The sequence below is a fragment of the Nyctereutes procyonoides genome, unplaced genomic scaffold (genome assembly GCF_905146905.1).
Source record: "Nyctereutes procyonoides isolate TBG_1078 unplaced genomic scaffold, NYPRO_anot_genome, whole genome shotgun sequence".
Classification (NCBI taxonomy): domain Eukaryota; kingdom Metazoa; phylum Chordata; class Mammalia; order Carnivora; family Canidae; genus Nyctereutes; species Nyctereutes procyonoides.
The window spans coordinates 25,068,421-25,096,095 of record NW_026575042.1 but is presented as its reverse complement, the minus strand read 5'-3'; the positions used below and the strand labels follow the sequence as shown (position 1 = coordinate 25,096,095).

General features: G+C 38.2%; 1 protein-coding gene across 3 annotated transcripts in view; it reads right to left on the bottom strand.

Annotated features, from left to right (window-relative positions):
• Window positions 1-2,106: 2,106 nt before the first annotated feature.
• SATB1 (SATB homeobox 1) overlaps window positions 2,107-27,675 on the bottom strand; it is a 78,490-nt gene continuing 52,921 nt past the window's right edge. The window contains exons 11-13 of one of the 3 annotated variants that reach the window (XM_055321492.1): window positions 7,190-7,393; window positions 6,509-6,604; window positions 2,107-3,884 (exon numbers count right to left, since the gene is read on the bottom strand). In XM_055321492.1, the coding sequence (XP_055177467.1) occupies window positions 3,381-3,884; window positions 6,509-6,604; window positions 7,190-7,393 (804 nt within the window). In that variant the 3' untranslated portion in view covers window positions 2,107-3,380. The remainder of the gene's footprint in view (window positions 3,885-6,508; window positions 6,605-7,189; window positions 7,394-27,675) is intronic. The other 2 variants (XM_055321493.1, XM_055321494.1) reach the window with 2 other exon arrangements.

Here is a 27,675-nt window from a genome sequence, read left to right as displayed (position 1 = left end):
CTTCTACTCAAGCTATATATTTTAGATAAGCACAGTTAGATATAGATATCACTACTTGGAAAAAAAAAACCACTTCTTTTAAGCTCAGAATTCCTTAGTACTAAATGTTAATCAATACACATTTTATACATAATATGTACAGATTTTTTAACCAAGTGCCATACAACGAGGGCACACATATTAGTTACCTTGGTTTTCAAAGGTTATGTGTCAACTCTGCATATTACGTGCCAAGGAGATACTGTCAACATTATTTTTTGCATAATGTGCAAGTATTATATGGCCACAGAGTGTAATACAAATTAGTGGCAAAGTGCTGAGGGAAGGAATCTATGACAGATTCAGATGCACAAGGTTGAATATTACCCGTAAACTACCTGACTCTGCTAAGGTCTTAACAGCACAAAGCGCTATGTCATGCCCAGCTTCTAATAGTTTCTGAAATACGCGGACACAATGAAGCTTGTTCAAGGAGTTTTACCATAGCCACTGGTAGTAAGAGGACTGGCATGAACATTAAATGACATTGGGGGAGCAATGTGGAAGATGACCCAAACAAATCATCTCCAAATTGTGCCATCTTCTCTGAAAACAATTTTGCTCACTCCATCATGACCATCACTGGTTTTTGATCTGTGCTTTTATTTGTTTTTGGCTTAAAATATCATATCTAGGAAGATGATGCTGTTTAAGTTACAGGGTCCAAGTGAGAGTATTATTAGTATTGTATTGATTTCTTACACATGCTCATCAAATGCATTCAAAATGTTACTTCAAAAGAAATTAGGTTATTGGGAATGGCAAAATCGTATTGGCAATCCAATTTTCCTTCTAAAAAATTAAATTTCTGGCACCTTATATTCTGTTGGGGCTGGTTAAAATAATAAAAAGACTACTCCTTGCTTTAGCTTTTCCCTCTAAACCCAGAGGGGAGGGAAAAAAGAGGAAGAAAGGATTTGGTAAAAAAAACTTCATGGCACACTAGTCTCTACTCATTTTTTTAAAATACATGAAATCTAGTTTCTATTATATTAAATTTCTTTTCCTCAAATGGTTTTCCAAACTCGAAGTGAGCAAGAATGTTTAAAAGTTGTCTTCTCATTTAATAAAAAGAATTGAAAACTTTTTTTCGATACAATTTTGTTACAGCAAACCAGCTGCCTTCAAAGTAGTTCAGCTGTGCTTCAAAAGTAAATAGTACTTTTACGGCTGAATTGGGAGTCTTCAATGATGCCATTTTAGTTTCTTAAGTAAAAGTTCAACATTAAAGCAGCCCAGTTGCCTACCAATGAGCTCATCAGTGCCTGGAAAGATGATAGGCATGAAGAGATTGGACAATTTCAGAACCAACTATCAAGGAACCCAGATACCCCTATTAACATCTAGGAAATCTTAAAAAGAAGCAGCAAGAGATAAAGTGACTACAAAGAAATAATAATCAAAAACTGCAACACTGGCCTCAATCCATTCCATGACCATTAGCACACCTCATTTTTGTATCTCGGAGTGTATGGAGTTTTATGTTGCAAGAATTCTGAAGACTGTGTTTAAATTCCAGGTGTGTTGTTTTCTTCATTTAGTTCTTATAGTTATGACATACACAACCAAATGAGCTCAGAGTTATTAACCTATATTCCATTCATAACTTAAAAAAATACATTGCTAAGAGGTTTTTATACAGAAGGTCCATTTTTCCCCTACTTACTTTATGTTACTGGTAAAGGCCTTTAAAATATTTATACATTAGCTTCAAAAAAAGTGTTGCCATAATTAAATATTGTGAAATAAAATGCAGATGAATTCATTCTAAGTACGTAACTCCTAGAGACTAGATTTATGTTTTTGTTGGTGGGTGTTTCGACCATCCTGCTATCTCTTGTTTATTAGGCAAAATGTTAACCCCAAACAGGTTATGGTCTTCACTTTTAAACTTAAAAAATGAGCACGTGTTTGTGATTTAAATTTACAGTGTTTCAAGTGACTTTTCAATCGCTCTTTTTTAAAATCAGTAAAATATCATCAAGGAAATAGTAACATGCACCTAACTGAGAGGGCCATCTTTGACTCTTTCAAGTTACTTCACATAAGCAGACAAACCCTACCATGTCATACCATACAAACAATTTTAATTGTGTAGTTACAGTCAATAACCACTCCTAATCAGAACATTTCTGCATAAAGAAAATTGTGATACACTTATAAAAACAGCCAGCTGTAACAAAATAGCTGGTGTTTTCATAGCCATAAACTCATAAAAAAGAAATACACCTTTATACAGAAATTTTATACAGATGTAGCTTTAAAATTGATTGTAAACCAAAGGAAGACACATTGCAAACATCAATTATTTTCACATTAATTGCATAATTTTCTAAGGTGATCTATTAGTTTTATTTACCTAAGCTTATTTGCATGATAGTAAAAATTGCATACAACAATAAGAGTGAAGCTTATAGTATGAATTGCTTGGATAACATAGAGCACTTTTTATAGGCAACTGTGTAAAGCACATTTTTCTCTATTTAAAACTTTTAAGACACTTTGTTTTACTGCCCATCAAAATACATTTATAAATAGAAAAGAATCAGTATGGTAACAAGAGAAGCAATATTACATTTAACGGAAACTTCCAAAAAATTAATTACAACATGATGCTGCAGGATCTACAAATAAATAATGAGGACTAAATTGTGTTTCACATTTTCTTTTCATTTTTTTTTTTAAAAAATCATGTAACAATGAGAATGAAAAAAATTACAGTGAACTTTTATTTCCAAAATAAAAACAAATTTGAATTACGGCAGTGCCATATAATACAAGGCATTTGTTGGCATATGTCATCTTTAAACTGCATTCCACAGTCTATAGTTCTTTTGTAACATACAATAGAGTAACAAACTCTTTTTTTTTTTCTTCTTCTTCTTTTTTTAAAATAAGGGGCGAGTTTCCAAAGATCAGTGTGGAGTGTTACAGAAATAATTAAAGGAAGGAAATCATAATCACAGAAAGTTATAATGCTTGTTTGAGGCTCCAGAATAATAAAAAAAAAAAAAATTCTTTTTTTAAATTAAAAAAAAAAAATCACTGGTTATCATGCCTACGGGGTACACACCTCGATGTGTCCCGTGAACAGAAATTCTAACTTTTAATACCAAACAATCCTCGATGCTTCACCTGGGGCTGCCAAGCAGTTTGTAAAACAGAGTAAAACATTTAGTGCAGTCCGTATCATCCTTCCTCAACTCTCCTGTTTGTGCAAGTTTCTGAAGCTTCATTGGCCAAACCGTGGACAAGGAAGGTTTTTCCGGGAATACAAGGTGGACCTCCCCTTCCGGTAGTCAATCCCAGTGGCACTGCTGAGTGGAAGTGATACTCCGAGCTCAGTCTTTCAGGTCGGCGTTAATGTCTGTGTTCCCTTCCGCCGACAGCTCCTCTTCCAGCTTCACCGAGAAAAGGGTGTTAGCATTTTTGTCTTGGACGCTCTCCTCCAAATCCTTAAGCAACTCCTCCTCCTTGTACTCGGCCACGTCCACCTCCAGGCCCGAGTTGTCCTTCAGTTTGCCGTGGTGCTTGAGATAATACCGCTGGTTCTGAAAGAACTTGATGATGGTGTACTTGGGGAGGTCGAGCTGCGCCGACAGAGTCTGGATGGCCTCCTCGTCCGGGTACAGGCCGACGTCTTGGATGAAACTCTGCAGGATGCCCAGGGCTTCCACGGAAATCTTGGTCCGCGGCCGGGCCTTCTGCCGGTTGTCGTCCTCGGCCTCGGCGGGCGAGGCCACCGTGGGCTGCCGCGGGGGGAGCCGGGGCCCGCTGGGCTGCTGCGCCTGCGCCTGCGGGGGCGGCGGCGCCGGCTGCTGCTGCGCCTGCGCCTGCGGCTGCTGCTGCAAAGAGACAAGCGGACAGTCAGAGCGCTGCCTGCGGCGGCGGCGGCGGCGGCGGCGGCGGGCGAAACCACCTCGAAGGAGGGAAGGGGGGGGCACGGGGGTCTACCTGTAGCTTCTCCGACGGAGGCGGGAGGGGCGGGCAAACAATCGCGACCAAAAGGGAGGCCCGTCAGATGGCCCACGGCAGCGGGGAAGGAAGTCAAGTAGATAAGAGGCAGGGAGGGAGGTGTCTGATGGGGGAGGGGGTGGCTGATGGGGGAGAGGGTGACTGATGGGAGAGGGGGTGACTGATGGGAGAGGGGGTGACTGATGGGGGAGGGGGTGACTGATGGGAGGAGGCTGACTGATGGGGGAGGGGGTGACTGATGGGAGAGGGGGTGACTGATGGGAGAGGGGGTGACTGATGGGAGGAGGCTGACTGATGGGGGAGGGGGTGACTGATGGGAGAGGGGGTGGCTGATGGGGGAGGGGGTGGCTGATGGGGGGTGACTGATAGGGGAGGGGGTGACTGGTGGGGGAGGGGGTGGCTGATGGGAGAGGGGGTGGCTGATGGGGGAGGGGTTGACTGATGGGAGGAGGGGGTGGCTGATGGGGGGTGACTGATGGGAGAGGGGGTGACTGATGGGAGGAGGCTGACTGATGGGGGAGGAGGTGACTGATGGGAGAGGGGGTGACTGATGGGAGAGGGGGTGACTGATGGGAGGAGGCTGACTGATGGGGGAGGAGGCTGACTGATGGGGGAGGGGGGTGACTGATGGGGAGGGGGTGACTGATGGGAGAGGGGGTGACTGATGGGGGAGGGGGTGACTGATGGGGGAGGGGGGTGACTGATGGGGAGGGGGTGACTGATGGGAGAGAGGGTGACTGATGGGGGAGGGGGTGACTGATGGGGGAGGGGTGGCTGATGGGGAGGGGGGGCTTGTTTCCTCATCGGAGGTCAGGGGAGCCTCCCCACCCTTCATTTTCAGTCTGGCTCACGGAATGAAAACTCAGCGCACCGAAAATGTGAGCCACAACCTTCACCAGGATACGGATCCGAAGGCCAAGACAGCAGAGCAAACGATGATGGAAATAATTAACAGAGATTTAAAATGAAGATTGAAAGGGCACCTGGGCGGCCCAGTGGTTGAGCATCTACCTCCTTGAGCTCAGGGCGTGACCCCGGGTCCCGGGATGGAGCCCTGCATCGGGCTCCCCAAGCAGGGAGCCTGCTTCTCCCTCGGCCTGTGTCTCCGCCTCTCTCTCCTCTGGGTCTCTCATGAATAAGTACATATTTTTAAAAATTAAATGAAGATTGAGGAGTAAGGATTTCAAAGACGTTTTAGAAAGGAGTGCTACAGACCCGCGGGGGGGGGTGTGTGTGTGTAAAGAAACCTGTGTTTTGACCCCATTTCATCCATGGCTAAAGCAAGGAGCAAGAAGATAAAGTTTATTTAAATTCCAAATAAAATGGATAAATGCCTGTTCTTCAGCATTATCCCTTAAGGCTCCGAAGGATTTCTGAGATTCTCACGTTTGTGAATTTCCTACCAGTCAGTTCCGATTTAATACACATACAATTTCTTATCAAATTGCACTAGGCTGACACTGCAAGTTTTTTTTTTTTTTCTTCTTACCGGAAAATAAAAGTTTGATGCACCGTATAACGGCTAGTAAATTGTTTTGTCTATAGTAAACTCAGATGTGATTAGGATTTAAATTTAGTGTATACAGACACTTTTTCGTAATTAGTGTCTGTACACGTGCGGTAATTTCCATACACAATTATACATAACAAATGTGTGACACATGCACATACTGTATACTCTATATCCATAATTCTTATCATCAAAGCAAATCAACCTGAGTGAGCGGCAAAATATTAGAGCCTTTAGACTGTGCCTAACCATTTCCTTTTATCCCCCTAAGAAACAGTTTTATTAAAAACAATTTACCTTTTCAAACAAGTACTATTTTTTATTACTTAACATATATATACCTTTCTCTTTGTTTTTGCCAAGCAGTAAGTTTTTTAGGCTTTCCTGATGATTTCAGTGCTTGATATCCTAAGGGATTCTCTTTTCCAATTTATCTTTAATACATACTCAAGGATTTTTTTTTTTCCTAGTGGGTGGATAACCCTATTATTGTTGGTTTTAGCTCCCCATATATATGTGTGTGTACATATATAGTCTCCACCCGCCCCCACAGCAATACCAAGAAATAATGCAGGTGATTCAACAAAGACAGAATTTTAGGACCCTGGAAGGCAGTGGCATTTTCTCTTAACGGGAAAAGCTAAAAACATCCCCTTGGATTTCACAGAAATACATTCTACAGCTCCAGTTCATTCAATATGCTTCCTTTGAAATCAAGGCCATAGAGCACCAACAAACTATCTGATGCCAGAACTTTCCAATCTAGATTCATAGGGGAGTTCCCTCAGTGGATGAATGGAGACAAGTTCCATGACATGACCGGCTAAGAAGCACAAGGCTGAATCCGCTGGCACAGTGGTCTCTGGCCACCACCACGGTTATAGTATGTCCTTTGCAAGTCTGAAAATTCTGACCAAGGGAGCAGGTCTTTATGCCACCCCCTCTCTTGCTGGTATAGGTAACTTGTAACTTGTGCCCGCTCACCTGAGGAGCAGCACCGAGCCACGGTGCAGGGGTCAGCAGGCCTGGTAAGAAAACGCCTCTAGAATCTCCTGTCCCAAGGGTGGTGGGAGAGGGGCTCTAAAGGAAAGACAAACAGACATGACTCACCCCTAACCTGTGTTCTGTGAGGGTGTCAGGAGACAACTGCAAGGTGAAGGAAGGGCCAAGGAGTCAGAAACAAGATTCCAATTAGGTTTCCCTCCCCTCCTCTTTTTGGACAGTATCCAAGGTTATATAGAGTTGCGACTGTACAAATCACCTCTACGGAAACAGCAGTAATTCCTGTCCTAAAGGGCAGTATTAGTAGTCATTAAGGAATCGGTGGTATTTCTTAAATGGATTTTTAAAAAACAAAAACAAAATTTGAGCTCTCACACAAGAAACAACCCAATTCTAACAAAGACACTTGTCAAACAAGAAGTGTAAAAAAGGGGGTTCCTGCCACATTGTGGGTGGGGAAATGAAGGAAGAGGAGCACAATACACATGTTGGAAAAAGTGTGCTAATTTTCCTTTTATTCCCCTGAGCAAGATGGCAGTGTATCGTTATCTCTTGCTAAAGCCTATGTTTAGACTGGCGGGAAGAAGAGAAACGCTAATTTCCCTGCTAAGTTTAAAGCTCTATTTACTTAGTGCTATATTGAATTGGCCAAGGTAAACGAACCTGAATCTGCTCTGCTGGAACATGGATAATGTGGGGCGGCCTGTCGCCATGGTGATGCACCGCGTTGCTCTCCTGTTCATAAATGGCATCACGTTCTGGCTGAGGAAGACTGAGGAACCTTCGGATCATGGAGAGGTTCTCCCACAGAGTCCTGTTTTCTGGAGAAGGATCTTCTTTCCAGCGTAACAGCTCACACAACCACCCCTTAGAGACAAGGGCATAATAGGTCAGTTCATGCCTGTGGGGGGGGGGGCTGATATTTTCCATTACGAGCTAAAAAGAAAAGACCTTGTAAAGTTAACTTTCTTCATAAGTTCCAAACACTCCAATCTCAAAAAACGTTTTTTAACCTGTTAAGGGAGAATAGCTGTGGCTGTCAAGAAGGCAGGCTCTGTTTCTAATAAATGTTCAGATTTGCATCTTAAAGGAGGGTCATGTTTTTTAAGATTCCAAGGGCAAGACACATTTACCACGGACTTTGCAATATGTGAAATAGGAGAAAGGCAAAGCTGAATGTGCTTCTTGTCTTGCCCAACGTTCTTGTCTGATGAGCAGCCATCTGAGAGCCTGAAGGTATTTAAGAAGAGATAGGACAGATTTTTAAAATAATTTGTTTTCTGAAAGGATTCCCTAAGTTTATGATTTTTTGTATCAGGAAGGAAACTATGTGTAAATGTGTGTGTGTGTGTGTGTGTGTGTGACCGAGAGAGAAAGGACACAGGCAGTAGTGTGAGCAAGAATGTTGTCCAGTCTAAAGCATAATGATCAGAATGGGCATTAGAAGACTTCTCCAAAAACTTTCCAGAAAGACATCTCAGAGCCTGTTTTTTCCTGCCCACTGCAGTGCGCAACATATGATTCACCAGACAAGAATTTTAATAGATTTCCTGAGTTAAGAGAGAAGGAAATGTCCAGTGAATACCAAAACCTGAACCTCTCTGATGACTCCCCTAAGGCCCCATTTTTGATCCTCAGAGTATCAAGAAATGACTGGTCTAACAGAGTACATTGTCTAACATTTTTGAATCCTCATCTCAAACATCCTTCATCTCGCCTGCCACAATGAACACTCGCCACTGGGGTGGAGAGTAAGAGGGAGACAGTCCCAACCCAGATCCCCTCACTGGCAAGGCAACTACCTCCTGCTGCCATGCTGCCTGCTAACAGCTACACTTCTTTGGAGCAATATCTGGAGTCATCTCTACCTGAAGATGAGTGGACAGTTACTCCACATCCTCGCTTGACCCCCTCATGCTGGGGTGGTGAATGACTGGCTTACCAGTGGTACAATGTCCCTGCCCTCTTCCTCCAAAGTGACAACTCATTCAACCCTTCAATCTACTCTTTGGAGATGCCCCTCTGCCCTGCCTTCCTTCATCAATACAGACTACCTGAGACCATATTTTTACTGGGCCCCTTCCTTTTCTCCCTTCCTCACTCCTTCCAAGTCCTTCATAAAGTCATACATACCTGATTCCCTCTTAGGCTCTACTTTAGTGGCTTGACCAAAGATAAAGGAATTTCTTGGAAATTCCAAGTAAATGAGTTGGACAGGAGTGGAACGAGCAGTTTCTTTATTATCTGATTTTTAGAACTAGCCAAGGAGAGTTTGTGTGTGTTGTGCAATTGTTGTTTGGGGTGAGACCAGAGAATGATATGGCTTTTCTTCCCTTTATCTGAAACTGAACCACTGGAGAAAATGCTCCTTCCCCTTCTAATTGCAATATACAGTGAAAAGAAATAAGGCCCACTTTCCCCCAAATGGCTCATTTGAGAGAATTTAAAAGGAAAGCTGGAAAGCTGATAACATCAGTTTCCCAAAGCCCACTACTGACCAGCCAAGGGTGAATGACTGTTGCTAAACCTCATGAGATCTACTAATTTTTCTGAGATATTTGTTTCTCTACTCAACAGGTCCTATAATTAAACAAATATGTACAAGGGGATAGTCATGCAATCATGCACTCATTCAACGCCACTGAATGTGCAATTCAAGGCTATGAGCGCAGGCAGTAAACTGAACATTTACCTGAGAGAATAATAGTTAAAAAAAATAATTGTGATTAGCATGTCACTGAATATGCTTCTTTTCTAACCATGGCAATTCTATGTTTATTTCCAGAAAAATATGATGATGTGTCATATTTTAGCTCTATTTATAGGAGTCTAATATTAACTCTCAAACTGCATTTGAGTATTTGAAGTATTTGAGACCCACTTGCATACAGTGCCCTGGAGATGTTGTTTATTTAGCTCTTATTGGCAAATATTTGCTATCTGGATTGAGCCATGAAAACGTTTTATACTTTCCAAATCTCAGCTATTTCTTTACACTTTACCTCTAAGTTTGGATGCTGTGCAGATTTTAGATATCTGTCTTCCTGTAGGCTTGACTATTAGCTATGGTTGAGATGACTCCTCCTCCCCTTTCTCTCCATTCTTCAGTTATAGCAATTGACAAGCTCCCATGCCTAAATAGAGCAAAACTGCTACAATTCTATTTACCTTTTAAAATGTCAGAAGGTTCATAAAAAACAGAACAGAAAAGTTGTTGGGGGGGGGGGGTTGTACTTAGCTAGTATTGTATACTATTGCAGTAAGTGCCAAACATTGAGTATCTAAGAATTTTTTTTTTGAAAGAAATAAAAACACTTGTAACTAAAATTTGCTTAAAGTTAAATTAAGAACAATTCACATAAGAAAAGCTTCTTGGAGAGAGCTGAAAAACTCCAATAATTTTTCCAATCCTTTAGAAACTTTTTAAAGTAACAGATCAGTTAGCACTTGGATATATGTGAAAAAACATGTGGATCACAGATGTTCTTTGGAAAAGAAAATCATTAGTTCTTTTAAAATGGCTAATAATGATAGCTAATTCCTAAACAATCACACTCATGCTGGTTTAACAAATATTTCAGAAAAAGAGCCCTGACTCATTCAACAAATATTTTGCTCATATTGTCACTTCTGTGTCTCTATACTTATGAGATGGATCCTTATTTTTATTAATTGCCCGTGACTAACATAACATTTCCAGTAGTTTGCTATTAACCTCTGCCCTTAAATAATACTTCTAATTCCTTATCTAAAAATAATTTGATGAATTATAAGTTTGAAGCATGTCTCTGCTAGCCTTTCAAGAGACATGATGATTTTAAGAGACTGAAATCAGATGCTTCTTAGAAAAATATTTAACGGTGCAGCTGGGAACTGTTAGCTCTACAAGGGTATTCCAAAAAGAAAAAAAAAAAAAAAAGAACTAAAAGGGGGGTAGTGCTTTTCTTGATGTGCATATCTCTTAAAAAATAATGGAAAACAGACATTTTGACACACAAGTTCTTTGTCATCAGAGACACTGGCACATTCCCAATTTATGTTGGCAAAGATAAGATTAATTCATTCTAATACTATTTAAATACTTTGGAATATTCTGACTACCTCAAATCCTATCAATTGAGACTCTATTAATGATGACAGTAATCTGATCTATGTCTTGCACAAAGTGACTAAAAAAGCCAAATGCTTTCTAACTCCCCAATACCTTTTTCTAGGTCATTTTTTCCTAAGTGATATTGTTAGAGCAAACAAACTTGGTAAGACAATGAACATGTCAGAATATTGTAATACCTGACAAATAATGATGATTCTCCTAAGTACTATATTGGTTTTTAAATGATAAATGTATAGATTCACTTGGTAGAAGAGAGACAAGGAATGAAATGCAGTACTTTGTTGCAAAATGTAAATATAATTACATTTTTAAGAGTGGTCTCTGGGACTTGAAATATTATAAGACCATAGGTAGGAGTAGTGAGCTACCCCCCAAATTAAATTAGATCACGACTGTTCTGTACAGTAGAAAAGACAGGAGAGTAGCAGCCTTAAAATAATGAGACCGATCCATTCTCAGAAAACTAAAATGGTACAAGGAACAACCTAAAGTTTAAATGTAGTAAATTTGCCAAGCAACATTACACTGCATATAAAAAGGGCAAAATATAAACAGTAGCCACATGTAAATAAATTAGTAAAACTTTCAGGATGTTACTACTTTTCAAACTGACGAAGTTTAATTTGACACCTTCTGTTCTAAACCCTTTGTTTCTATTCAAAATCACGCCTTGAGCTGTTGCTATCAATCACAGCGCTCCCCTATTACTTAAAAAAACTGGCATGAACCCTGAATAAGCTGAAAATGCCATGCAGATGAATTCTGAGATAATATGTTCAAACCTGTTATATACAACACAAATCCTGTAAAGTTATGTATTGTAAACCTACATTTATTGAGAACTAAAAGTCTTAAATCCATCTGCCACAAAGGAAATACTGTTATGTACTTTATAGTAACCAAGAACCATCTGCAAATGTCTTGCTACCGTAAGCAAGAAAATGGTGCAGAAGATGCTAAACCTAAGACTGCATAAAATAAATAACATTCGTTTGACTGGTTTTGGTGAGGGATCTATTAAAAAAAAAAAAAAAAAGTAAGATCGGGGGGGAAAAAAGGAAAGAGAGAAAATGCAGAATGACTGCCAAACCAGTACTGAAAAAAAGCAAAACAAACTCAATGACAACACAATGGCAATTTATTATGGTCCATGAAACACATGACTGTATGCTCATTTTAAAGGAAAAATTAGCAGTTCTAAACTCAATATTCTAATGATGTGCTTTACTGACAGAATCTTGTTGTACCACATTTAAATAAAAATCCTGGCACCTTCATCTCTCAGCTGCTAATTTCCAACCAAACTCAATCCCTGATTTCCACTCCACTCCTTTTAGAACAATTAATTCAAGTCAATTCACTTCGAACATTTTAACGGAGAAGGGGTGCGCAATGATTCTAATTGAGTCAGAGAAGTAACCTCCTTTCCTGAATGGAATTTATTGTACCTCTACAGTCTCACGCACATAAAAAGAGAACCCTTCCAGGGTCTGTTCTGTGACAGAGCTGGGAGCACAGAGCACAACTAGTTTTCCAGGGGAAAAGAGGTTTCAGCATTCTCTAAGAAAAAAAAGTCCTTTCACACAATACACAGATACGTATATATTATTGTTACATATACATTTTAAACCCAAGAGCTATAAAAAAAAGAGAAAGAAAATGACAATTCTTGCTGCAACGAAGAAGGAAAAATGCATTTTAAGAAACGGAAGGATAATTTGAGTTCTAAAAAGCAAAACATTTTATAGTCTGTATTTATTCCCCCTCACCCTCATCTTTTATGTGTTATTTGCAGGAGTATTTTGTTCCAATCTCTGGGGCATATAGTATAATAATATATGATATTAAAAGAAATCAATCTAAATAGGGACGTATTTGATACAAACATTTTAGTGGAAAGCATGAATTACATTTGAGCAAGTAGTAGGAACAAGGATTAAGTACATAATCCATTAAATAGTACTTCCAACAAAAATTCAGTATTGTAGACTAAACTACACCAGGCATTTTGAATGAGTACATTTTCAACAACTAACTATAAAGCTAGCAATTTATCATTCAGCAAATAATTTTCTACTTTTAAAAGAATCCGTAAGTGTTACTTATGCTAATGAAGACAGTTTTTAATCTGCCCACAAACATGCTAATAGAGGGCAATTTTTTTTTATTTACAAAGCTGTCGGCACTCAAGGGTAATTTCATATCAATGTTCTATAAGCTGGGGGGAAAATGGGTTCTAATTGTCAGAGTTGCGGAATCTTTCACCTTTAGCATGAAGGTTTAAAGATATCACAAAGATGCACGGTGACTAGCAGTGTTTTAAGCTATCCCTTTAACATTCCAGAAGCATTCTAGTTTCACACTTTTTATGTTTTTAACACACTCTGCCTCAAATACAGTCTTAACACACAGCACTTCTTTGGGGGCCCTAATGCAGAGACACACACACACACAGGGCCTTGTGCAGGTACAACTCCGCTTCCAGGTTTGAGGCTCGGATGCTTCCCGTACCAACTTCAATCCTCTTTTTCAAGAACAATCATCACATTTCAAACAGTGAGAAACAGAACAGTGGCAAAGCAATATTGAAAGCATTTTAAATTATTTACTCAGTTAAGAGGGTGAAAGGATACTTTAAACACATCAAATTTCATCGTCTAGGCCATTTTTTGGTGGCAAAGTGGTATTGATCTTTCCAAATGCTTAAAATTAACTATTTTCCAGAAGGTCATTATTTGATTAAACGCATTAAAGTTGAGGGCAAGAAGTGATGCACTTTTTCTTCTTCCCCATTCAAATCATCATATAATTTAATAAAAACCATCCCATCATGTCCTGTAATAAAAACGCTTATCTTAAGATACTGTTCTTTACCTAACATATTAACCTTTAAATGTTATGAAGTTCTTCAGAAGAAAAACCTTTGCTAAAGCAGATTATTCTATAGCATAATGAGAGGTCCCCACCATTAACATTAATAAAGATACATGTTCTCCTCTATGGAATTAGGAGGAAATACATTAATCTTTCTCCCCAGTTTAATAACATCTACTTTGTGTACAGTGAAGAGAATCTCGGCAGGCGCGGTAACTTTTCCTGCTAACATTGGTCTTACTAAAGAAAACATGGGAAGTTTGAACAGAGACGTACCAATAAATTTTCATGCTAAAAGTAGCACATCACATCCACTTTATTTAAAGATGGGTTTTAAAAAGAAACATATTTAGGGTTGAGTTTAAGCCCCATGTTGGGTATGGAGCCTACTTAAAAAGAAACATATTTAAATGGGATATTTGTGTATGTGTGTGTGTATCCCTCAAATATATTTATTTTCAAGGTATGGTTTCTAATATTTGCATTTGCTGAAAAGATAAAAAGACCCCAATCATGATATTTAAAAATTATTACAATGTTTAAACTTCTAAACTGGTACTGTTTTAAACTCTCTCCAGGTTATACAAGGTACTTAGTATCTTAGCCAAAAATCTGTGGGTTTCCATATTATGGCAATAGGGCATACAATGGCTACTCGTAAATTTTTCATGCGTTCATTTTTGCTACTTTGTCTTTAAGAGGTTAAACACTTAAGCAGTTTCTGGAGTCTGGTTGGTTTTTCTATCTTTTTTATTTCCTGGAGGTTTCTTATTAGCAAAAAGAAATATTCATACAATTTAAGGAAAAGCTCCCATTAAAATTTAGTGAATTTTAAATAATCAGAATCATTGGTAAATAATTTTTATTATGCAATTTTGCTTAAATTTTGAGCAAGTAAAAAAAATGAAGTTCTTCAGAAGAAAAACCTCTGCCAAAGCAGATTATTCTATAACATAATGAGAGGTCCCCACCATTAAATTGTTTTTATGTTCCCCTCTTTTCTACCTTCTCAAAGCCACTGACTTTATGGCACATATAAATATAGTGTTTTCTTTTGCTACAGATTGTTTGATCCATAATAAGATTATCAGATGACAATCTGGCCAGAGTAGATAAAAATGGTTCTTATTTAAAAAGGTGGTCGGGCAAGGAGATCTTACAGTAAGAATATTTTCAGGAGGTAGAATCTGAATAGGGAAAAAGGAGGAATGAAGAAAAAAGCATGCAACTGTAGATAACATTAAGAAAACAATCTTGTAATTTGTATGAAACAGAATTCCACAGAAAGGTTGAATTTTCCTTTAAAAACATTAGATTTGGAAGATATCTAACTTAAATGTTTAATTTTTCTTATACTTTATAAACTAACCTGCTTTCAAGATTCTTCAAAGCTTAAGTGAAACAAAAATCTGGCTTACATGTCTGATGCTTGTATATGGACTTGGAAAAAGAATTTTTTGTTTTTTCCCCTCAACCTAAGATGTATTTTTGACATTATATAAGTTTCAGTAATATGATTTGGCTCCTGTTTAAGATTTATACACCCTGTACCTTAATATCTTAAGTTTTAATATTTTTTTTAATATATATCCATTTATTTTAGAGAGAGAGAAACATGGAGAGAGAGGGGGCAGAGGGAGAGGGAGAGAAAGGATCTCAAGCAGACTACCCACTAAGTATGGAACCAGAGGCAGGGCTTAATTCCAAGATCCTGAGATGATGACTTAAACTGAAACCAAGAGTAAGTTGGATGCTCAACCGACAGAGCCATCCAGGTGCCCCAATACCTTTGTTAAGTATTTATTCTCTCCTCATTCTCCATAGTTACTGTCAATAAAAAACAGAAAACTTAGCACTCCCAAGGTTCATCAATTTTATCCTTGTTTCTATCATAAAGAATCATCTACTCTTTTCCCCTTGTCCAGCAATGACTTGTCAGTCTGGGACCCTTTCTTCTTAAATTACGCTCTAAGGCACCAAACATTCTTTTTAATTACTTCTGAGGGACAATTATTTCAATTTCTGTACAAAAAAGCTTTTAAGTAATCATTCCTTTTCTTAACTCAGGGGAAAAAGTAACCCAATGATGACTAGAGCTTTGATGAAGAATGAGAGAACAAATGCTATCATATAGAGTTGTGATGCCTACAGGAAGCAGATAAATATGATGTCTAATTTAGCCTATGGAACTTCCTGACAGGTAAGTTACACGTTTAACTAAGCTTTCTTGAATACTCCTAGTGATCTTTGAGACATTCTTGGAAAAGAGATGGTGGGACGAAAATCATTGCTCTAGTCTTCTGCTTTCAAACTGCCCAAAGTTATCTTATCTGCTGAAAATGACCTTCAAAGGCTTCCTATTGTAGAGAAAATGCTCACACTCTCTATAGCTGCCCTGAAGGCTGCTCCCAATTGCATTCATATCCTAATTCACGGGACTATTTATTAGCTGTTGCCCAACATTTCCCCACATTCTATTCTCTGTTCTTCACACTAACAGGAGAGCTCTTTCTCCTTTTTCTTGCCCATGCAAATACTAACTCACCTTCAAGTCATCATCAGGCACCTCAGTATATCAATAGAGCGTTTATGCATGTGAACTTAAGCAAATTACCTTTTTGAACCTCAGATCCTCCTCTACAAAGTGCAGGCAATAACAGTATTAATTTTGCAGGATTGTGGCTGGTACAAATGAAATAGAACACATTCAACTCTGTGCCTGGTCCATGATAATTACAAAAAGGTCTGATGAACTTAACTGAAAGCACTTGCCTTGAAATGGCTCTCTGTATATTTGGGAAGCATTCAAAAATAACCACCAGGGCAAGGCAGTGCATGATAAAGGTCAATGATGGACAGACACCAAGTGGGATCCAGGTGGTAGTGAACAAGAGATAGTTTGAATAGTCAAGGAAGTCTTTACTGATGAAAAGTGATATTGGCTTGGCCTTGAAGAATGGGCAATGTTTAAAATGAGGTGGATAATGAAAAAAAGGAGATGAATTAGCAATGTACCAGGAAAAAATAGTAGACCAGTTGCTTTTGAACTGACTGTGCCCACCATTCTTTTGCTAGAGCTCTTTACCATACTGGACTTTGAGAATACTTAATTACTGTGACCTTAACTCCTCTACATACTGTATTTATAAGATCCACTTGTTAAGAAAGCCTGGGTTTTAACTTGAATTCCTATTCTATTATGTACTAGCTCTGTACCTTTGGTCAAGTTATTCAAATTCTTTAGACCTCAATTTTCTCCTCTATAAAATGGGGGTAATTTTCCCACTATTCATAGGGTTGCGAGAATTAAATGAGACAACTCATGCAAGGAGATGGGCACACAATAACGGTATGATGAATGTCATTACTATTTTTACTGTTGTTATCATCACACAGATAATCCAAAGGAATGTGACTATCTAGGGAGTTAATGAAAATAATTCAGTTATCACGTCCCAACCTGAACCCAGTATCTCCCTCCTACAGACTAGGTTCTCCTCTGATGTAGTTTAACTCAATTAATAGCATCACCACCCACCCAGTCACCTGGGCTGAAAGGCTGTTATTTAAAGTATAAATTGGTATAATCTTACTGAAAGGCAATGTGGAAATGTTGAATGTAGAAATGTCTAGTAATCACCTTTAAAACACAAAAGCCTCTTTTGATCCAGTAATTCTACTTTTGAGAACTGATCCAAAATAAATGATAATTAAAGATGTATACAAATATTTAACTGTAATAATGTTCATGTTAGCATTATTTGTGATAGCAAAAGTAGAATATAACTTAAATATATCTCAGTAGGGAATTAAAAGGTATGTATAGCATATGAATAAATGTAAGACATATTCATGCACATATATATGTGTACACACATGTATGCATGTGTGTCTACATACAGGCATGTATAAAGAACACACATACAAGTGTGTACACGTATATGTGTATGTATACACATACATGTGTATGTATACAAAGAACATAAATCAGCCTATCTTTAGTTAATTGAGATTATACATATTTCTTATGTTCTTCCTTATGCTTGCATTTTTTTATTTTTCTAAATAAATACATAAATAAATGCAGCTGTATGTTTTTAATAAAAAAATAGCAAAGAGCTTCAGATTAAAAATCTGATTTTTCTTGTCTGTTTACTTTATAAGAGAACAATCATGAATTCCTGCCAATTCTACTCCTTCAGAACGTTTCTTGAATTGGTTCCTTATTTTCCATTCCTATTGCTCTGGTTCAGGCCCTCAGTATTTCTTCCATGAACTAACGCTGATGGGTTTCTTTAATCCAGGCCACTGCCAACTCAGCTGAATTACATTTATCATAAACAAATGTCCACACAAATGGCCCTTTGAATGGCATACTCTTCACTTTCTTTCACCCAAGGGGCCTAGACATGCCCTGAGGCTCACGCTTCAATGAGTAAGTGTAAAAATGCAGCAAAGAATTCTCTGTAACACTGAAGTGGCACTAAGTTTGGAGAATGAGAAAGGTATAAAAACTACACAATCTGGACCATTTAGTTAGTGGCAAGAAACTGTATACATCTCTGTTATTCCTGAAGATATCCTGTATTGTAGCAAAGTCCAACAACTTGCATTCATAATGATGTTGCATTTCAAAAAAACAAGATTCAAACTGAGCTCAGCTTACTAGGTTTAAGGAGGCAGGGAAGCACTGTTAAAGGCTTCTGTCAAAAGCAAATACATCTGATTGTTTAAAGAAGCTGAATGAGAAACTTCATTTTTCCCAAACCCCTCAATCCAAATAAGTACTCTTATATGGCAATGTTATGAAGTAAATTTCTTATCATGATGCATCTTAAAGTCACTATTAAAATTTTGCAGTATTTATTTTTCTATTCAAAATCATGAAGAAAAAAGTGTTGCTGAATCTCCACATATGCCATGTGCCAAAAAAAAAAAAAAAAAAACTTATAAAAGTGTGAACTTACAAAATGAACAACTTTTAGGTGATGATTTTACCTGATATTTGTTTGTTTACTTACAAAAATAATTTACTACAGGTTATTTTAACAAATATTTCTGCCAATGCATTTTTAATTCATTTATATGAAACTTTTCAACGCTGCAGAGATCTCCTAGAATGAACTATACATCCCATTATGCATATTTTAGGGGCTGGGAATTAAAAATTTAAGTCTTCCCTCTATGATGTTGTAGGAAAGAGAACAAAGAATGTTTAAAACTGGGGGAAGGCAATTCGGGATTGTAAAACTTATGGGACTCATATCCTAAGAGGAACAATCAAACGGGCAGGGTCATTATAAGCTCCCGAGCTGCTTATGATTTTGCTGATAAAGTAACACACATTTTGTGGCCAAAACCCACATCATTTTATCCATCATGCAAACCTACTAATCAGAGGTTGTCTTAATGAGGGACTCCGATCTGGTGATTCACAAGGACACATCAAAAAAAGAAACCGTAAATATTTCTAGAAGCATCATGTGGATCCCAGTGACAATGGCTGTGTTATAATTTTTACCAATAAAGGGAGACAAGGGGGGCTGGGAATTGCTGCACAGGCCATGTCAGTCACTTCTCATGACCACTGATCCTTTTCATACCTGGAGAAGACAGGCTCCAAGAGGGGCCCTGGGGAAAGAGGACAGGAGTCTGACCCTACTCTGTCTTTCTGAGGACAGAGGCCCTCTCGTCCCACCCGGACTCCCTTAGGAATGTGCTGAGTTTTGTGAGGGCAAAATTGAAAGCAGATGAAATGTGCTTCTGGATCATTTTATCCTTCTACAAATATTTATTAATTGCCATCTATGTGCCACCTACTACTGTGTGGACTAAGAGGAGATGTAGAGACAGATATAATAGGGAGTCACTTCCACCAGCACTTACAATCCGGTGAGGGGAAAACAGCTTATACCTCAGATGTAAGTTGATATAAAGGTGAATTCCCCGACACAGTCTCTAGTCTAAGGGCAAAGGGCCCTCCTCTCACAAAGTCCTGCACTATATGTGGCATCAGAATGTTGGAGAAAAGGCTGCCAATAAGGCTTCTGTTTTTGCTGTTGTTTTAAATGTTACTACAATGAATCTAAACCCCTGCTTACATGCTCTGAAGTGAAGGGCACTTGAAAAATAAGCACACTATAAAGTAATAAGTAACAAATGTTTCCCTGGTAAATTTAAGAATTCTTCAGCTAATGTACTAAAAAGAAAATGTAATTTTTTCCCTCACATATAATTTATCTAATCATTTATCTCGTTTCTTTTTTGCCATTGACCCTTTTGGCAAGCTGGTAATGCCCACAGATGATGCCTTCCAGAACAATGTTTTTGCATGTCTGAAATAAAATAAGATTATGAAGAAAAGCCAATTATGCTGAAATACAGTTATCAAAAATTTGTGATATAGTAATATAAATGCTTCTTTATTAACACACTAAATAACATCTAACGAGAGATCTGATAAGTACTATAATTTTGTAGTGATGAACAAAGATAATATTTTGAGATATCTGCAATAATTTACCGTGATATGAAAATATTTGTGAATTTTACTGGTGACAAATTCCTATGTATTGTTACTACTACTATGATTTGTTGCCCATATTTATAACTGAATAAAATGTCAAATTTCAGTAACATGTTAGTGCAAATAAAGGTATCTTTCTCTTTCCGAGTTTATGGACCCCTGTGGGGGAGGGAGGAGACAGGTTAAGAACTCCTACCACACCACATGTGTGTATATACACATATAGATATGCCAACACACATACACATATTTCAAATATTGTTCTAGAATCATATATGTTCCTAGCTTAGAAAACTGGTATTTATGGATTCATGAAACAGATTTCCTGTTTTTTGGTTTTGTTTTTTGCCACTAATGGACATGGTCTGTTAGAGATGGGTTGGAGGAAAATAGTTAATCACTAGTACAATTGTTCCCAGACTATGTCCTGGGGAGCCCCACATTTCCATTGGGGCATCTCAACAGTGCCATGGTTGCTGAGAATGCTCACCCTCACCCAATCCTCAAGTTGGCCAAAATGAGAGAAGACTTTGATTAATTTATTTCAGTGCTGGAGGAGATTTCCTTCATAGAACAATAGTTTGACAGCTTAAAAATTTTTGATTAACAACTCTACTAGCACATATATTCCTCACTGTTTTTCCCTGGTCCTACTATAAATTCAAAAAATGGGTTTATAACCTATAAAATGGTGAAGAGAGTGACCATATTCTAATTTAATTAACTTCATACCATCCAAATAACTGTAAGGGTAGTCAAGATTAGTAGATTATCCTTTGAGAAATGTCTGTCAGAAAAGGAACACTAATGAGGTTTTCCAAAGACACATGGGTTTCCCAAACAGAAGGGGATAAGTAGCAGGCGAGAGAGAAGATAGCAGCAGGGAAAAGAATAAAAGAATGACATGGGGAACTATGCAAAAGTTAGGAAACCAGAGGTAACCAAATAATAGTCCTTGCTCTCAGCACCACTTTTCAAAGAGCAAATGGTTATAGGATTTGAGGACAGGGCAGAAGGGGTCTAGTCAAATACAGGGCTAAAGAAAGAAAAAAAGTGAACAGGAAGATGGTAAGGGGGGGCACTGGTAGAAAATAACTCCCACACAGCAATCTCCTTGCTATATATTATACGTAGCACAATGCTAAATTTATCCAGAAATATAACACAACTTTCTGTCTAGAAATTAAGCTTGATGGATAAGGCTTTAGTCCTTATGGTTATCCAGGGTCCAAGTTATTTAGTCTCTTTAATCAAAATACTAAAATAAAATCATTACCCATTAGGCTATTACCCTTCCCCCAATCTCCAAACACACAAGCAAAAATTAATTGCAAGCCAGGAAGAAAGAAGGCAATTTAGACAGTAACAGCTTGGCATGGACTGAGCTGGATTTCCTAATAGCATTTGTCTGTTTGTGAATGTATATTTTATTTACAGCCTTCACTTCCTTGACCTTATTGAAAGTAATTTATTTTTAGCTAATCTGCATTTCATTTAAACCACCAAATACTCCATCAATGAACCAGCCAAGTAGCACCCATAACAAGTAGCACTCGTGTTGGTACCATTAGTAAATGGGTAAACATTTAAAGGAGACATTTGGGAACGGGCAGTCCTCAGCAGCTATTAAATGCTACAGGTACCAATTTATGAACTTGCAAATATGGGCTTCAAGATATTCCTTCAACTGAGCTGTCATTCCCTGCTTCGTTTTTCTTATTTCACTAATCTCTTCCAAACCTGGGATTTCTCATGGACCAAGAATATGTTTTCCTCTTTAATGTGTTATCCTTCCCAGGACTTATGCCAGTCCAAAAACAGTAAAATGTTAAAGGTACAATTTCAGGCATCAGTTAAAATAAAAAACAAGAAAAATGTGTTTAAGGAGGAAATTCTTTAGCAATCTGTCAAGTCACATGGTATCTGTGGTGACCACTGCCCCACCATGTATTAAGCCAAGCCCATTCCCCAACTGAATTCAGCTCAGCTCATCTCTATACTATACTGGTTCTGCTAGGTCCTTGCTAATGAGAGAGAGGTCATCCAGGTGTGTAATAACCAGTCTCAGATGAGTTTGCATCAACCTTCAACTCACCTCACACTATGTAACATGAAGTTCATGTACTGCACCCCAATCAATCAATTCTCCCCACTATATCCCACCTACGAATGCTTTTTGGCTACAGACCCCAAAATAGCACTTTGCCCCCTCAAAACTAAACCCTTTCATTATTCAAAACCTTACCTCCTCTGTGACTCATTTTCAGACTAACACACCTGTCGGCAGTACCTTCAATCAAAATAGCACCCTCTTTCATTCACAATCGTGCACCTGTTTCAGCAACAAACTCACAGAACCTGGAACTGCAGGGACATTAGACATAATCTGACCCAACCTATTTTAACTTCCTAAAGGGGCAGTTCAGAGCCTGAGAGGTTAAGTGACTTGCCTGGGGCTGTACAGCATGATAGCCATGGAATTGGGAGCACCAACTCTTTGCAATCCTCAGTGCTTTCTCTGAAAGATGAAGTTTATGTCCAGGTTATCTCCAAAATTTCTATGGAAACAGAATTCACTGGTTTTCAATTTTCAATGAATGCAGATTCATTCTGCATCTCAACAAACATCTCCAAGAACTAAATTTCCTGATTAGGTCCATTTTGTATTTGAATTGTCTGGAATATCACCATACAGCCTAAATCAACAACTTTTCATTTTAAAAAGTAGGGAGGCTGACCTTTAAAAAACTATACATGCCCAACAATATATATTTATCTGTGAGTTTATCAATTAGCTACCATAACCCTATTTTTACATGACACAGACATTCAGGAACATGCCCTCCCCATTCCTGTCCACTCTGGAATAAAACAGTGAGCTACACTGTAAATGATATGAATGATTTCAACAATGAAAAATGCAAACAGTGGGCCCGGCGGACAATGGCAAATCCTTAATTCTGCTTCCTGTATATTTTCATGAGGATCCAAAGCAATGCAGAACAACAACTTCACAGTGCTAAAGAAAGTGGACTGCATTAGGCAGGATAAAGTTTTGTGAACTACTTTCTACTGAATCTTCAACTATGATCTGCTACCAGATACATGAAAACTGTCCTTTTATCAGACCGGGATCTAATAGGGTTCATAAAGAAAATTATGATCTTGTTTTGAATAATGGGATTCTTATAGTCTAATTAAATTTAAAGACATGCTCTTCCCTTGTACTCAAAATATTGAATATTCTCAAACTGCATACATACAATACCAATACCTAAACAGTAACTTTTTTTGTCTCTCCTTTCTGTTCCCTTTTGTATCCACCAGGTGTGCTGGGAACAAAGAAATTCTAACATACAAAAATAAAAGTTTGCTAACATGGAAAACTAGTGGATGTTTTTTTAGAATGTTCATGAAATCTTTCCCTTGCTAAGGAACAAGTCAAGTTTCCTTTCTGTGCTGAGCTCTACCAATGACTGCAAAAATGTGATTCAATTTGCATGCTGGCTTATCCTTAACATACCTTGAAGTAGCTGTGCAAAGACTTCAGGGTCATTAAAGCAAAGGAAGTTGCAATTAAGTTATAAGGTATAATTTCTGTTTTTGTTTTTTATCTTCACTTTTCTTATTTCTTGGACTCATCCCCATACAACTATGCTGTGCATCTCAAATCTCTTCTTGGGAATCCTAAAATACAAGTGACTGAGCAACGGTGGGTTGAGCTAATGATTAGTGACCACTGGTGCCTTCACCTTTGTGTTAAGAAGGATTCTGAGGAGATACCTGTTTTTTTTTTTTTTTTTTTTTTTTTTGAGATACCTGTATTCAACAGGAAACAGTGTTGTGGCAGATCACTGAGGTGGGGATTGAATCAAATCTTCCACAATATCTGCACCTTGCAAAATGACTATAAAAGCGGATGAAGAATTTGAGAAGAAACAGACCTAATAACTTGCTATTAACCGTGTGAACTGCTTAGCATCTGAGATGGGAGAAGGGTTCTAACTAAAAGGCAAATACTTTTTTTTTTTTCTTTAAAATTATATTCAGGCCAGAAGACGGTATGAAGAGGCAGACAAGTGTGAAATTTCAAATTTGGAAGATTTCATGGAGCAAACCTAAAACACACAGAAAATAGCCAGGGTAAGGGGGGAAAAAAGTCCTGGTGAAAAACTGCGAAGTGAAGGGTTTTTTTGCTTTTGTTTTTTTCTTGGGGAGGGGGTTGTTAATGTGAGAAGATAACTAAAGAAGAGGGAAAATGACTAAAGTAAGGGAACAAGAGTAAAAGACCCACTAGCCTATGGGAAATGGCACCTTGCATCAGATAACAGGAATCACCACAGAATCCTAGGAAGCTTCCAAGAGAGGTTCATTACTGAAGTAGTAAAACAAAAGTAAAGATAAAAGGAAAGGAATGTATTTTATTTGGCATTAAAAGACATTTAACTGGGCTATAGCTATGGTTTTAAATGTTCTCTAAAGTGGATTGTGGTGAATCTTCTCCAGAGGTAGGATTCTAAATCACCACTGATCCTATTTCTTTCTCCTCTCTTAAATTTAGTTTTCTACCAGCTTGTTTGCCTTCTTCTGGCTCCAATACTTTATTATTATTATTTTTTTTTATGGCTGGATTCTTCTGAGACTGGTGATAACTCTGGCCTTATATGGTTACCTACTGAGTCTGTACTTTCTGCCAGGTTAGCTCCAAAATTTCTATGGAAACAGAATTCACTGGTTTTTCAACTCTTCCTTTCAGATTGATTCTGCATATCAACAAACATCCCCAAGAACTGAATTTTCTGATTTGGTCCATTTTGTTTTTGAATTGTCTGGAATATGACCATACACTAACAACTTTTCATTTTAAAAAATAGGGAGGCTGACCTTTAAAAAAACTATACATGCCCAACGGTAAATATTCTTTCAGAACTTATATTCAAATAAATAGTTTAGTACTGAAAAAAATACAAGTGGATAGATCAAAGGGATATTACCTCTCCCACCCAAACTAAACCTTAGAGAAAATAATGGAAAGTCCAATGAAGAATCTTTTTCTCATTTGAGTTTTGGTGAAAGTGGAAAGATGGGATTAGATGAGGATTTTGATAAAATAACCTGGAAAAACCTAGTTAACTTCTCCATTTTTATAGACACTTAACTTCTTTTCATTGCATTTTATTTTTATTTAAGCACATCTTCAACACACACACATACATACCCCCAACTCTTAAAAAAAAAAAAGGGCCTGAAATTTTAGTTACACCACATGTGGTTTTCATTTGTGAAAAATGAACAAGCTGTTTGTGGTTAAACTGTCTAATCGCCTGTTATCAATCTAGCGCTGCATTCAAGATTTACAGGATACATCAGCTTCTGTGCCACATTAGCTGTAAGGGGGGGGGGGTGGGAGGAAAAAGGAGGAGGAGAGAGTTTATCCTGAGGAATAATATTTCCAATGCAGCCACACTCGCACTACATCTGGTTGTGCTGGTAGCGGCAGTTAAATTGAAATATTTCACAGCGTGTGTCAGAAACATGCAGAATGGTAATTATGACAGATCTGATTAAGCCGGAGTGCCACAAGCTCCCTGGCCAGCGCCGGTTGTGCAGGTGTGACCTTGTGCGTGCCTGCGTGTGTAAATAAAATTAATTACAAGCGAGAGGGTGAAGGCTTCAGTGACATCACAAAGCGGAGAAACTCCCAAGGGGGAGACCTAATGGAATATTTTCCCTCAGTCTAATAATACAGTTCATATTGACTTGAGGTAATTAGTGGGATCATTAAAGCAGTTTTCCCGGCGTATTTGGCTGCCTGATCAGATTAGTGAAAATGTTCTTCAGAACAAGCCCTGTGTGGTCTGCCAGAGAGGAGGAAATAAAAAGCAACAAAGCATATTTTGGAATGATAAGCAGCGCTGGACTTTTACTCTAGCAAAAAAAATCTCTACTTCTCTCTGGAGCCTACAGATCTAAATGTCCCGTCCGTTTTAATTCTTCTATTCAACTTGGGTATTCCGATACACATTCGGAGCTATTTCTTTCGTTTCCTTTCTCCCCATCAAATCAGACTGCTTCATCTCCAGGAGCCATCCCAACTCCCAACAAGTCGCTTTTAAACAAGGCGATTTTAAAATTGGGAAAAGTATTGTCAAGGACTTCTTTAGTGTTGCCTGACGATATGGGGCAATTGGGAGAGTCAAAAATCAGGGCAAGGGATGCCACTTAAAATTCACCTACTAAACAAAAGATTCTTCTCTTACGTAACACAGAACAGAGATTTAAATGCTTATTCGCATTTGGATCTCAAAATGGGTGTCGCGTGGGCCAAAGTTGGGGCAAACACTCTTCCCGTTGAGCAGAACACCGAGCCCTCATCAAGAAAAGGGCCATTTGTTTGAAAATACTCTATTGAGCATGCTCTACCTTGCCACTGGAATATGCCAAGCGCTGTCACAGATGGCAGGCTCTGACAGTTCCCATCCGTAGCGCCGATACTCGACAGTTCAGCACAAGATCAGTGACATTCTGTCTCATTAGAACCACGCTAATTATCACAGCTAGTTTCAGGGGAAACCATGTGTTGCAATGGTCAATTTGAAGGAGTCTGTGCATCAACAAACTGGTAATAAGGATCAGACACCTTATTATATGACAGCATGCTGCCTATGATCTGATTTACGGAATCAGAGGCAGTGAGGCGGCCGAGGAGGCTGGCAGTTTATGAAACAGTGCGTTGAAGCCCAATTCCTGAAGCATACTGGTTGAAAAGGGAATTGTTAAAAAAATACACAAAGGCAACTGGAGTTGCTGAATCGAGCAATCAAAGGAGAATAGATTCTCTATGAACATACAACAGAAGTAGATGAAGACTTAGAAAAAAAGACAACTTCATCAATTTAACAATTGTATGGCAGCTCCACATGAGGAGGGAACTTCTATTTTACAAGGTATTTCATGATAAATTACTGAATGGCTATGTTTCTACTAATCTCTAAAATATATACATTTATTTTTACACGAGCATCTATGACATTGTTGTGTTTTGTCATGCAAAAGAATCGCATGTGTAAAAGCTTAACAACTATACTTAGAAAAATGAATCATCTTAAAGGTGACTTTTTAAGATACTGAAGGTATTCGGCAGAGCAGAAAAAAAAAATCCACATGAGATTCGTATTAGCAACAGAAGTTCTTCCACCCTTCTCTTAGCACCTTTCATTGATGTGAAATTTTAATGGTGCAGTTTCTTCCAGAGCTATTTTTCTATTGTCATTTTGCATAAATGCATTTTCATAGTTCATTCATTTTACAGGGCCTTTATTTTCATTTCTCATATGAGGAAAAAAAAAGAAGATAAAGCTAAAATAAAACCTACCTTTACTACCCAAAACATAAAAGACAACTGTTGAGACTTCTGAGAAAACACTTTTTCAACTTGGTAGTTTGCTGAAGGATTATATCAGTGTTATGGTTATGTGCTAAGTTTAAGCGAGCTACATTCAGTTTGAGGATTAACTGCTGTTTAGAGTTAAACCCCACTGGTTTGCTCTCTTCCCTGCTGCTCCTATTTTGTGGATGCCTGAGCCTGTCCTGAAGAACTTACTCTTCACCTGTCAAAACTGATTATATTGTAAA